Source organism: Erinaceus europaeus, chromosome 3, assembly GCF_950295315.1.
Source record: "Erinaceus europaeus chromosome 3, mEriEur2.1, whole genome shotgun sequence".
Lineage (NCBI taxonomy): Eukaryota > Metazoa > Chordata > Mammalia > Eulipotyphla > Erinaceidae > Erinaceus > Erinaceus europaeus.
In genome coordinates, this window is record NC_080164.1 from 64899000 (window position 1) to 64913375 (window position 14376).

A 14376-nucleotide genomic window follows, 5' to 3' on the forward strand; every position below is an offset into this window, starting at 1 on the left:
ATTTGGTGCTGTGGTCTCTCTCTCTCTGGAAGTCATCCTGGAGTAGTGAACTCCTGGTGTTAGAGAATATGAACATGAATGAGACTTGCAGAAGTGCTCCACTGCTTATTAATCTTCCCCACTGCAGGTGGAGGCAGAGGCTTGAACCAGGGCCATTGCGCATAATAATGTGTTAACTCAGGTAGGGGTAGATAGCATAATGGTTATGTAAACACACTCTCATGCCTGAGGCTCTGAAGTCCCAGGTTCAATCCCCTGCACTGCTATAAGCCAGAGCTGAGATGTGCTCTGGTAAAAAAAAAAAAAAAGAATAATGTGTTAGCTCCACTGGGTGTGTGCAGTCCCTCTTAACATATTTTGAAATAAGAAAATTGTAGAGATGGAGAACACATTAGTGGTTAGGTTACAAGATTAAAATTTGGGGTAGCTATAAAGGATTACCACAGAAGAGTCATTTCAAATAGTTGTCTTGATTATATTGGAATTAAAAAATATGTATTACTATTATTTCCACTTTTTTGCCTCCAGGATTATCACTGGGGCTTTGTGCCTGCAGTATGAATCCACTGCGAGAGAAAGACACCTACAGACCTGCTTCACCACTTGTGAAGCGACCCGCCCCCCCGCAACAGGTGGGGAGCTGGAGGCTCAAACTGGGATCCTAAGGCCGGTCCTTGCGCTTTGCACCATGTGGCTTATTTCACAATGCTACTGCCCAGCCCCCTATCTTCACTATTTTTAATTTAATGCTGTCCCACAAAAGTGAAGCCTTGAACACACCTCAGCTAGGGATTGTTAAATAGATTGGAGTACTGTGGGACAGTCAACAGTTGGGATTCTACTATCAGTAAGAGAAGAATCTGTCAGTATTTTCAACAGTTTCATGACGCAAACAAAGCTATGACATACCTTGAATGGTTAAGTTTTTCTTAGTCAAACCTATCTTATAACTAGTGTCAGGCTACCTGAAGCCAGACTCCAGGAGGAAATATCTTAGAAAAGTTTTATTATCAGAAAAGATCACAGGGATCACAAGCTACAAGGCCCAGACTTTGAGCCATGACACCAACAGGAAGCTCTATGGACAGGTGCTCAGCTGCTGTCTTTCCTCTCCCCTCCCCACTCAAAAAGCACCTTATATTTGCAGTGTATAGAAAGTATCTTTTACCAACAACTGAATAGCCAAAGACTAGAACAGTCTAAATATTCAAACAAGATATAGTACATCCATATGATGGATATTATATAGAAGACAAAAATTTATTTTTATAGATTTAATATAAAAATAGAAACTATCTCAGATCTCATATTATGTGTTGAAATGAAATTTTGATGTTAAACATTTCTGACATAGAAACACCTTCATTGTTCATCAGCAAATGAATAAACAAAGAAAATGTGGTCTACATATAATATAGCATATTAAGTCTTTTAAACAGAAGCACAATCTGACATTTGCAATAGTGGATTAGCCTGGAAGACAGTATATACTCAGTGAAATTCACATCACAGATGGACAAATACAACATGAACTCTCATCAAGTATCTAGAATATAAAATAGTCAAACTCAAAGAGAGTAGAATGATAATCATATGGGGCTGGTAGAGAGGGAAATGGGAATTGTTCTTCAGTCAATAAAGCTCCAGTTATAGAAGATGAACAAAGTCTAAGTTTTGGTATAATACTGGCCCATAGTTAACAACACTGTATTTGTTGTACACTTCATATTTTGTTAAGACAGTATAATTCATGTTCACTGTTTGTACTATAAAAACAAAAACAAAGGGGGCTTGTGGTAGCACAGTGGGTTAAACGCAGATGGTGTGAAGCACACGGACGAGTGTAGGGATCCCAGTTCAAGCCCTGGCTCCCCACCTGTACGGGGGTCACTTCACACAAGTGGTGAAAAAGGTCTGCAGGTGTCTTTTTCTTCCCTTCCTCTCTCGATTTCTATCTGTCTTATCCAACAATAGCAGCAGCAATAACAATAACAAGGGCAACAATAATGGGGGGAAAATGGCATCCAGAAGCAGTGGATTCACAGTGCAGGCACCAAGCCCCAGTGATAACCCTGGAGGCAAAAAAAAAAAAAAAAAAGGCATGAGGAAGCTTTTGGAGGTAATGGACAGACCCTGACTTTCAGGAGTATATGGTTCAAACCTATCAAGTTATACAAACTTAATAGGAAGTTTTTTTTGTTTAACAAGCATATACCTCAATAAATCTGTAAAAATATTTATAAAGCCTTTTGTATTTTAATGAAGGAATAAGAAAATATAGACTTGTATTACACTTGCACTGAGATACTCTTCTACACAAACGTTTGAAGGCAGGATAACAGAAAACCTGGAATTGGAAAAGAAACTTCCCTATATATTCATTTACTAATGCAAATTTTTAAAATCTAAAATAGTGGGCGGAGGGTAGATAGCATAATGGTTATGTAGACTCTCATGCCTGGGGCTCCAGAGTCCCAGGTTCAATCCCCCACACTACCATAAGCCAGAGCTGAACAATCCTCTGGTTTAAAAAAAAAAAAAAATCAACTTCAGTTATATCATAGTTAGTCTGGAAATCCTATAAATATTGAAAAACTCCAAACAACTGCTTCATTGGAGTTACATTTTGCTGTAATCTGAAAGATCTTTTAATCCAAAGGTCGTAACAAGTTAAACAACATCCAGTTTCACTTTGATGTTCATAGCTGCCAGTTCGGCTACAAAATACCGGAAAACATAAGGCACAGAAACAGTGTCGATAGTGTCACTGCGGTTACATACAGTACAGTTGTATTTTCTGTTACGCATAGCAGACCAAGAAGGAGGTGGCTTCTCTAACAGCGGAGAAAGTAAACTACCACATTCGACACACACATGTGCTACCGATCGATCAGAGCAGTTGAAGAGTCGGTCATGAAGGAGAAAAGATGTGCCATGAGCTAGAAGAGCATCCCGTTCCATTTCGCCAAAACGGATTCCACCCTGGACGTTCCTTCCACCAATAGGCTGGTTTGTGACCTTGTCTCTGGCTCCTGTTGTTCTAACTTGGAATTTGTCTGAGACCATGTGGCGCAAACGCTGATAATAAACCACACCTATGAAAATGTCTGCCTCCAGTTCTATCCCACTGATGCCACTGTACAATCTCTCGGTTCCATAAAAGTTGTAGCCACCAGCTTTTAACATCTCACCAAAATATTCTAAGGCTGAGTTCTCCTCTGAAAAGATGAAGGGTGTGGCATCATGGCAGAGGCCATGCAAAGCTGCAGACTTTCCTGCCATACTCTCAATTAACATACCGATGGTCATACGAGATGGAAAACCATGAGGATTGAACAGAATGTCTGGGACCATTCCACTCTCACTAAATGGCATGTCCTCAGCTGGCCACAGTCTGCTCAAGATGCCCTTTTGCCCATGACGACTGGCAAATTTATCTCCGATAGTTGGGTTTCGAGGGACTCTCATTGTAATACAAACACACTTAAATTTTCCACTTCCAGAGTCATTACTGCATACTTTGATATTATCCACAATGCAATTTTCTTTACTCCTAAGAAAAAAAAACAATATAAGTAGTCAAAATTATTTGTTTAAACATATAGAGCTAACTAAGTTACACTGTTATTCATAATGTATATCTGCAAAACTTACTCTTCCAGGTGGTATACCTAATAGAGTGCAAATGTTACCATGTACCAGGACCCATGTTTAAACTCTTGGTGCCTATCTGCAGGAAATTTCACAAGTGGGGGGGGGGGGGACAGTGCTGCAGGTGTCTCTCTCTCTCTTTTTTTTTTTTTTTAGATATTTTTTATTATTTATTTATTCCCTTTTGTTGCCCTTGCTGTTTTATTGTTGTAGTCATCATTGATGTCGTTGTTGGATAGGACAGAGAGAAATGGAGAGAGGAGGGGAAGACAGAGAGGGAGAGAGAAAGATAGACACCTGCAGACCTGGCTTCACCGCTTGTGAAGCGACTCCCCAGCAGGTGGGGAGCCAGGGGCTTGAACTGGGATCCTTACACTGGTCCTTGCTCTTTGCGCCACCTGCACTTAACCCACTGCAATACAGCCTGACTCCCAGGTGTCTCTCTTTCTTCCTCCCTCCCTGTCTATTTTTTCCAATCTCTATTAGAAAAAGAAAAAGAATGGGGAAAAAAAGGACATCATGCAGACACCAAATCCCATCTATAACTCTGGTGGCAAAACAAAAACAGAAAAAACATTTTTTCTTATTTAATTTTTATTTATAAAAAGGAAACGCTGACAAAACAGGGAAAACCCCTTTCTTTTTTAAAATTTTTAAATATTTATTTATTTTCCCTTTTGTTGCCCTTGTTGTTTTTACTGTAGTTATTACTGTTGTTATTGATGTCATCATTCTTGGATAAGACAAAGAGAAATGGAGAAGGGGGGGGAAGACAGAGAGGGGAAGAGAAAGTTAGACAACTGCAGATCTGCTTCACCACCTGTGAAGCGACTACCCCGAAGGTGAGGAGCGGGGGGCTCGAACTGGGATCCTTAGCTAGTCCTTGTGCTTCGCACCACATGCGCTTAACCCACTGCACTACTGCCCGACTCACGGAAAACCTTTTTCTCATCTCTATTATCTAATACAGTTGGTAATGCTAACAGGACTAAAATTATGTCCATTACAAAACTATGCTCACTTGAAAGAATATTAACAGAAGCAATTAAAAAAAAAAAAAAAACCCAAGACCTGCTAAATCCAATTTTATAAAGTTGTAAAGTAAGAGTTTTTTTTTTTTTTTTTTAATTTTAGTGAGACAAAATAAGCTCAACTTACTAGCTAGAAAGTATTCCTGGGACCAGGTGGTGGTGCACCTGGTTGAATCACCTATTACAATGCACAAGAACCTGGGTTTAAGACCCTGGTCCTTATCTGCAGGGGAGAAAGCTTTATGAGAGGTGAAGTAGGGCTGCAGGTGTCTGTCTCTCTCCCGCTCTATCTCCCCTTTCACTCTCAATTTCTGGTTGTCTTTATCCAATAAAGATAGTAATAAAAAAGAAAAGAAAATACTCCTAACACAAGAGATGACCAAGTTTGAATAGTATAGTTAAAATAAGTTACAGTCTTACCAACTATAACACAGAAGCAGAGAAACAAAGGCAGCAATACAAATGGATCACATTGAAGATGTCAATTGTGACTAAGTTATACTTAGTTTTTTTTTTTTTTCCCCTTCCCATCAGCAGTATCAGGTCTTAAAACAATTTGAAAAAATAGTACTGGATATGCAAACTTACTTATAGTATGTCACAAAACTTTCCCCTGTGTTGAGGTTTAGGTAGCTATAATATGGATCTCCATACTGTAGTTGTGTTCCAATAAATGGTAAACCATCATTATCCAATGTCTGCAAGATTCTTGGGTCTCCAGGTTTGACTCCAAACACCAGACTATCATCACCTTGCTTGATTTTTTCAGAGAGATCTATGAACTCAGACTTGTAAACACTTCCATGGGCAAAGCCTCGTTCCCAAGAGGCCTTATTCAAGATCTATAAGATCACAGAGTTATGGATTTAAGAGACATAAGTTAAACTAGGACTTTAAGACTGTTTGAACTATAACAAGTGATTTAGGACAACTGTCATTTGGTAGTAACCCTATGCTTTCCAAAACACCTGTACTACTAGAACCCAGACACAGATAAATTGCTTTCTAATCATACATAAATAAAAGGTAAACACATTAATCCAACTGCCACTCACAAAATGTACTCAAATATGTTTTTTTGAATAGTGAAATTCCCTCAAAGCTTGCACTATTAATTTAGACCAAGAATTAACTATTCAACAAATTACTCATGGGCCAAATACAGGGCACTCAACACAGAAGTATTCCTTTATTGATCTCACAATAAACAAAATTAATAAATAAAAATTAAAGAAAGACTGGAACCCCATTTCTTGGTAAAACTTACCATGGCATCTTCCATATCATAGCCAGTATAAGAAATCACAGCAACAATCGCATTTGTCCCAATTGGATAATTATCCATGTCATAATAATCATACATACATGGTCTCACTAAAGGGCTTTGTGGAGTTTGAAGACGATACAGCTTATTATCTGATCTGTCTTGATAAGTGAGAAGTGGAAAGCCCATAGTCTGTTTACCTACAGAAGGAAAAAAAAGTCCTTAGCATTTTAGTTTCACTCCCTTGAGTATAATGGTGTTATTAAAGACAAATAGGGCAGGAGTAGAGAACATAATGGTTATGCAAAGAGACTCTTAAGCTTGAGGCTCCAAAGTCCCAGGTTCAACCCTTTGTACCACCATCAACCAGAGCTGAGCAGCACTCTGGTAAATAAATAAAAACAAATGAATATTAATCATAGAGGGATGCAAGTATCTTCTTCCCTCTCTATCCTTTCATCTCAATTTCTGTCTCTATCAAATAAATATTAAAAAGTTATTATGGGGCTGGTAATTTTATGGTGCTGGAGATTGAACCTGAGGAGTGGACGGTGACACACCTAATTGAGTGCACATATTACAATGCACAAGGACCTGGGTTCAAGCCCCAGTCCCCACCTGCAGGGGGAAAGCTTCACAAGTGGTGAAACAGGTCTGCAGGTGTCTTTCCCTCTTCCTCACGATTTCTGGCTATCTCTATCAAATAAATAAAAATAATTAAAAATTTAAAAGAGATTAAACTTGAGACCTTCCCTGCAGGTGGGGAGCTGGGGGCTCGAACTGGGATCCTTCAGCTGGTCCTTGTGCTTTGCGCCATGTGCACTTAACCCACTGTGCTACCACCTGACTCCCTAATTTTTTTTTTAACATAACCATTGTGCTATCTCGCCGGTTCTAATCCTCTCCATCTTACCCATCTGGCACTGGTACATGTTTCTTGGACTCTGATTATGATCAGAGAAAGGGATGAAGTTGGCAATAACACTCAGCATGCTATGAGGGAAAAGTTCCTGGTGGGTGGAAATTCCAGCCAATATCTCATTCTCAAAGATAGCAATGTTCATGAAGAGCTAAAAAAGAAAGAATGAAGACATTCAAGGCACAAAATAACTGCTAACATGTTAACTCTTTCTATCTCACAGAGGTTAGGATTCAAAGTACTTTAGAGAAAACCTTCCCACTCAGTATCATTGACACAGAAGGGACCCAATGATTTAAAAAGACCACTTAAAAGTCTGGGCAGTGAAAGACAGGTTGAGTATAAACATCACCATGTGCAAGGTCCCAGGTTCAAGCCACTGGTGCCCACCAGCAGACAGGATACTTCATGAGTGGTGAAACAGGACTGCAGGTCTCTCTCCCTCACACCCCTCAATTTCTCCCTGTCCTATCAAATAAAAGAATGGAGGTAGCATAGCGGGTTAAGCTTCACAAGTGGTGAAGCAGGTCTGCAGGTGTCTTATCTTTCCCTCTCTGTCTTCCCCTCCTCTCTCCATTTCTCTCTGTCCTATCTAACAACAATAACAGCAGCAATAATAACAAGGGCAACAAAAATGGCCTCCAGGAGCAGTGGATTCATGGTGCAGACACTATGCCCCAGCAATAATGCTGAAGGCAAAAATAAATAAATAAGAAAAGGGAAAAGTAGTGGTCCGGGAGGTGGCGCAGTGGATAAAGCATCGGACTCTCAAGCATGAGGTCCTGAGTTCAATCCCTGGCAGCACATGTACCAGAGTGATGTCTGGCTCTTTCTCTCTCCTATGTTTCTCATTAATAAATAAATAAATAAAATCAAAAAAAAAAAAAAGGGAAAAGTAAACAAGAAGTTAAAAAAAAAAAGGACAGCACTTGAGGACCATCAAGATAGCTCAACTGGGAGGGTGTCCACTTTGCCATGTGAAGGACTCAAATAGGAATACAGCCCCCACCACAGTGGGTGAAGCTTTCGTGCTGTGGTCTTTCCCTCTCTCCCTGTCTCTATTTTTAAAAGTTGGCTGAGAGCAATGAGGCACCAATGATGAAGGAAAAAAAAACCTTGTTTACATAATTTACTTTTTAAACAAAATTTTAGTGATTTAATTTTGATTTACAAAATTACATGTCACAGGGGTTGAATTCCCACCATCGGAGCACCAGAGTTCTCAATCCCCAATCCCTCCACTGGAAGCCACCACAGTTCTCTTAAAGTTCTCTATCATCTCTACAATTGTCTTTCTCCATTTGTACACAATTGCCCCATTTCTTCCAGGTCCAGCCCTCTCTTCCCCTCCAAGCCACACATAACCCTATTATTACATCCAAGTGTCCCTCCCTTTTTCCTCCTCTCTCTCCAGGCCCTGATGGAGCTAGAGTTCAGAGCCCTCTTATCCTCTTCCTCCTATTATTTCTCCCCCAATGGGCGTATGAATCAGAATTGTTCATAATTCACGTTTTTTAGGGGTATACTTTTAAAACTTAAATAATTTATTTTTATATTACACAATTACATGTCAACAGGGGTTTGAATCCACACCATTCCCACCACCAGAGTTCTGAATCTTCACTCTCCCCACTGCAACCCACCAGTTCCTCTAAGGTTGTAGACATGGGCCAACCATCTTCTCTACAACTATCTGTCCACATTTATACATAGTTGCCCCCTTTTTTTCTGATTCAATCCCCCCCCCCCCAAGCCAATCATGACAACATAACTACTTCCACATGTCCTCTCCTTTTCTTTTTCTCTCTCCGGGTGCTGATGGAGCTGGAGTTCAAAGCACTCTTATCTTCACCCTACCACTTCTTCCCCCTGAACCCTCCCCCTCCCCAGGAATATAGACCAAGGTTGTTTTTGAGGAGCCAAAATTCACTCTTAATACACCCTGATCCAACTGTAAAACAAAGAAGTAAAATACATTTTTTCAAGTATCACAAAGCCCAGCTGTGCAACTACAAGGAGTAGACAAAGACTGGGTGAGTGAGTATAATGGAGAAATGAACCACTCAAGACTGTCGGATGCTGGGGAGGTTGGGAAAGACAGGTGTAGTAGTCAAACTCTCCCTCAGTCCAGTGGCCAAGTGCACCAGAGAAAATTACAGCTTCAAGATGTTCACAATAGAAATGGAAAGTTTGACTTTCTTTCAAATGCTGTGCTGTAACTGTAACACTTTTTCTGTTACTGACATATTGTCTGTGCAACAATAGTACTTTAAAAAGCAACAGTTATCAAGTCTCTAAAAACTATTTACTACATAAGCAAGCACACATGACCACCACTCACTCATGTACCTGTTCCATAGTTCCAATCAGCTCTTCTTTGCCTACTTCTAGGTTCTGCACAGGCCGCACCAGTCTACACGGAGTGGTAAAAAGGAGCAATCCTGGGTACAGGCTTGGTTTTCCTGTCATGGGAACAAGAACCACCTCCATCCAAGGAGGAATTCTTTTTTCTCTCAATACCTGTTTTCAACATAGAGAATGCAAAGAATAAGCAATATATTTCACACTTATCACTCCCTACCACCCAGGAAGCAAGCAGAATGGGGAAGGAGATCCAATAAGAAAAGTATTATCCTATGATGTTGTATGCTTTACATTGGGTTGTTCTAGATCTCCCCCGCCAAGAAAATTGGATCAGTCCTGCTAATTTTGCGGGCCGCTTGGCCCCGCCCCAAGGAACCCGGGGAGAGTTCCTGAGTTCCAGAGAAAGAGAGAGTGCTTGCACCACGACGGCGGCGGGGGTGGGGGGGTGGCGGGGAGGCAGCACAGTTCTGTTTGGTGATTAGTTTGGTTTGGTTTATGAATTGTTGTTCCTGAATAAAGAAATGCAGCTTCCCTGCCCAGCCGTATGTCTCTGGTCATCTCTGTTACCCGCCCGTGAAGCTAGCCCGGGCAGCTAGAGCCTCCGAATTTTAACAACACTATGAAATTGAATCCGTTACAGGGTAACTAATCTAGTGCCCTTCTACTTTCTTCTTCACATAGAATGTTACTCATTCCATCACTTGAACTAAGAAAGATATTACTTTCTTAGGCTTAGTTCCACTGTCAGGCAAACTGTTAAGACAGAAAGGTAAACCAAGGGGGTCGGGCGGTGGCGCAGTGGGTTAAGCGCATGTGGCGCAAAGCGCAGGGACCGGCCTAAGGATCCCGGTTCGAGCCCCCGGCTCCCCACCTGCAGGGGAGTCACTTCACAGGCAGTGAAGCTTGTCTGCAGGTGTCTATCTTTCTCTCCCCTTCTCTGTCTTCCCCTCCTCTCTCGATTTCTCTCTGTCCTATCCAACAACGAATTGCATCAACAAGGGCAATAATAATAACCACAAGGAAGCTACAGCAAGGGCAAAAAAAGGGGGAAAAAATGGCCTCCAGGAGCGGTGGATTCATGGTGCAGGCACCGAGCCCAGCAATAACCCTGGAGGAGGAAAAATTAAAAAAAAAAAAAAGAAAGGTAAACCAAGAAGGTGCTGGTAGACATAGTAAAGGAAATGAGATTGTCTTTGATATCTAAAGTACAGATTACTAGGCTTGTTTTTAAATATATTCAAGGAAAAAGTACTTCCACTTGGGAAATAAAGCAAACAAAATATTAACTCCTGGGTATAAAGAGAAATATAAATAAAAAAAAATTTTAAAGAGCCGGGTGGTGGTGTGCCTAGTTGAGTACACTTGTTATAAAGTGCAAGGACCGGGAGTTGGGCAGTAGTTCAGCGGGTTAAGCGCACGTGGCACAAAGCCCAAGGGCCAGGATAAGGATCCCGGTTAGAGCCCTCGGCTCTCCATCTGCAGGAGAGTTGCTTCAGAATCGGTGAAGCAGGCCTGCAGGTGTCTATCTTTCTCTTCCCCTCTCTGTCTTCCCCTCCTCTCTCCATTTCTCTCTGTACAATACAACAGCAACATCAATGGCAACAATAACTACAACAATAAAAAGGACAACAAAAGGGAATAAATATTAAAAAAATAATTATATACTTATCTTATAAATCACTAATAAAATGTATTAAAAATAAAATGCAAGGACCCAGGTTTGAGCCCCCTTCCCACTTGATTTCTGATCGTCTCTACCCAATAAATAAAGATAATTAAAAAAAAAAATTTAGGGAGTTGGACGGTAGCACAGCAGGTTAAGCATATGTGGTGCAAAGCACAAGGACCAGCTGAAGGATCCCCATTTGAGTCCTCAGCTCCCCACCTGCAGGGGAGTCACGTCACAGGCGGTGAAGCAGGTCTGCAGGTATCTATCTCTCTCTCTCCCTCTCTGTCTTCCCCTCCTCTCTCCATTTCTCTCCATCCTATCTAACAATGATGACACCAATAACAACAATAACTACAACAATAAAAAGGACAACAAAAGGGAATAAATATTTTTTAAAAATTTAATATTGAAAAAACATTAAGGCTTATATATCAGAACTTATGAAGATTCATAGCTAAACACAGTAATGGGAATAGAATCTTAGGTCAATGGGAGTCGGACGGTGGCGCAGTGGGTTAAGCGCATGTGGCACAAGGACCAGTGTAAGGATCCCGGTCTGATGATCCTGGTTCGAGCCACCGGCTCCTCACCTGCAGGGGAGTCGCTTTACAAGTGGTGAAGCAGGTCTGCATGTGTCTATCTTTCTCTCCCCCCTCTCTCACGTGTGCTTAACCTGCTGCGCTACCGTCCGACTCCCTGTCTCTCTCCCTCTTAATCTCCCCTTCCTCACAATTTCTGGCTATATCTATCTAATAAATAAAGATAAAAATTATTTAAAAAAATAAGCAATTTTTTAAAAGTTTATCTCATCTTAATAAATAAATATTAACATTTAAGAAAGTATTAGCGTTACTTATGTATGAAGGCCACATAGGATAGAACAATTCAAAGACACAAGGTTACCTTAAAATGTCGGAGAGAATCTGCAATGCTAGGAGCAAGTTCCTTATCCACCCAGCCCACCATGACACCATCCAGCAGGACAGGGTAGCACTCGCTGTACGGCTTGTGTGGGGTACCATCAACTGGAGTGACCCCTGGAAAAGAACAAACAGAATCATCACACTGGAATGCTTTTCCAACCTTAGAATGTTCCTCCAGAGAAGTTCAACAAGTGTCTCATAATTTAAAAAGGGTTAATGTCTTAAGACAGTATGTTTCCATTACTTTTTATTAAGCTAACATTGGATTATGAGATCAAACTCAATGCTTCACCTTTTGCTGGGCATCTACCACTAAGACATTTTCTTGTTCTCCTTCCTTTATCTTCCCCCATTGGGCTTCAATCTCACTTATTCCACCATTCCCAATCGACTTTTATTTATGTTAGAGAGAGAGAGACAAGACAGGAGAGATAGCACAGTGCTATTCCTCCAGTCAGGAAGCTTCCCCTTTGAACAGTGCTTCTATGCAGTAGCCAGGACCCCAAATCTAGGACTTTGCATATTGGTAAATTGTGAGCTCTACCAGCTAAGCTATCTCCTGGCCCCCACCCCTCACTTATTTTTTTCTTACATTTTTCCAGGGCATGCATCTATCTATAGAGAAATGAAGAAAACTCTCCAGTTTTTGTAACAAACAGCAAGAGTTCTTAAAGAAATTCTGTTCAGTCCTGAAAGCATAACTCAATCATCTGTACCTATTAATCATCACACAACCAAACAAAAATGGACTGCTGTATAATACATACCCAAGTTGCAGAGCAAAGCTGGAATGGATGCTGTATACACAAACTGTGTAACGACCTCACATATGGCAGTTAAGTGGTTCATCAGACCACAGGGCTCCCCATCTGGAGTGTGCACAGGACAAAGGAAGCCCCAGGACTCTGGGAGAAGCTTGCGTACTGTGGTGGTCCTCATCTTGGCAAAGTCAGCCCCTCTGTGCACGCAGCGGAAATGGGAGAGATAGCGGATGAAGTTCAACTTGTCAGCCACCACACAGAGTCCAGAATCTTGCAGGAAACCAAGACCTTAACAAAATAAAAGTCTTTCAGAAATGAGCTAACCAACAATAAAAGTCTGTATTTTAGGGAGTCGGGCTGTAGCGCAGCGGGTTAAGCGCAGGTGGCGCTAAGCACAAGGACCCGCATAAGGATCCTGGTTCTCAAGCCCTGGCTCCCCACCTGCAGGGGTGTTGCTTCACAAGCGGTGAAACGGGTCTGCAGGTGTCTATCTTTCTCTCCCTCTCTCTGTCTTCCCCCTCTCCCTCTCCATTTCTCTCTGTCCTATCCAACAACAATGACAACAATAACTAAAACAATAAAAAAAAAAAAAACAAGGGCAACAAAAGGGAATAAAAAAAAAAAGTCTGTATTTTAGGCGGCAGGCAGTGATACACCTGGTTAAGCACTCATATTTAAATGTTTTCTTGAGTGGTGAAACAGGGCTGAAGGTGTCTCTGTCTCTCTCCCTCTCTATCTTCCCTTTCCCTCTCAAATTTTGTCACTATCCAAGAATTAATTAATTAAAAAAATTAAAACCAGCATCACCATAAACCAGAGATGACTAGTGCTCTGGAAAAAAAAGTCTATTTTTACTGGACTAGTTGATGAGATCATACAAATACATCACATATACAGATTTTACTGAGGGTATTACAAACCTAACCCAGCTCTGATGAGTGGGTAGAGTTTATAAAAGTAAAAAGGCCCAGATTTCACAAATTTTTACCAGACCCTAGCTTCTGTACCACTACTTTCATTGGGGGAAAAACATTTAATGAGTAATAAAATAGCAAGTAATTAAATGGGAATCCAAGAGGGCTGGATAATAACACAATTTATTTGTTAGCCATAGATGAATCAGTGGGAGTCAGGTGGTAACACAGTGGATTAAGCGCACGTGGCACAAAGCAAGAGGACCAGCGTAAGGATCCTGGTTTGAGCCCCCGGCTCCCAACCTGCAAGGGGGTCGCTTCACAAGCAGTGAAGCAAGTCTGCAGGTGTCTTTCTTTTCCACTCTCTGTCTTCCCCTCCTCTCTCCATTTCTCTGTTCTATCCAACAATGACGACAATAATAATAATAACCACAACAATGATAAAACAACAAGGGCAACAAAAGGGAAAACAATAGCCTCCAAGAGCAGTGGATTTGTAGTGCAGGCACTGAGCCCAAGCAATAACCCTGAAGGCAAAAAAAAAAAAAAGGAAGATGCATCAGTATTATCTACAAATATATATGAATATGCTGAGCTATCAGTTATTACTTTTTAGTTTTATAAAAAGATGTATCAGGCCAGGTGGTGGTGCACCTGGTTAAATGCACACATTATGGTGTTCAAGGGCCTGGGTTCAAGCCCCTGGTCCCCACCTGCAGGGGGAAAGCTTCACAAGTGGTGAAGCAGGGCGCAATTGTCTCTTCTCTTTCTCTTTCCCTCTCTACTTCCCCCTCCCCTTACAATTTCTGACTCTGTACAAAAATAAGTAAATAACTTTTTTAAAAAAAGATGTATCGGGAGTTGGGCGATAGCGCAGCAG

At 41.2% G+C, this 14376-nt stretch overlaps 1 protein-coding gene across 2 annotated transcripts in view; it reads right to left on the bottom strand.

Annotated features, from left to right (window-relative positions):
• Positions 1 to 1239: 1239 nt before the first annotated feature.
• The window catches only part of POLR1B (RNA polymerase I subunit B), a 28814-nt gene continuing 15677 nt past the window's right edge, over positions 1240 to 14376 (bottom strand). The window contains exons 9-15 of one of the 2 annotated variants that reach the window (XM_007538348.3): positions 12589 to 12870; positions 11802 to 11935; positions 9215 to 9385; positions 6860 to 7016; positions 5950 to 6146; positions 5271 to 5524; positions 1240 to 3553 (exon numbers count right to left, since the gene is read on the bottom strand). In XM_007538348.3, the coding sequence (XP_007538410.1) occupies positions 2671 to 3553; positions 5271 to 5524; positions 5950 to 6146; positions 6860 to 7016; positions 9215 to 9385; positions 11802 to 11935; positions 12589 to 12870 (2078 nt within the window). In that variant the 3' untranslated portion in view covers positions 1240 to 2670. The remainder of the gene's footprint in view (positions 3554 to 5270; positions 5525 to 5949; positions 6147 to 6859; positions 7017 to 9214; positions 9386 to 11801; positions 11936 to 12588; positions 12871 to 14376) is intronic. The other variant, XM_060187334.1, reaches the window with a different exon arrangement.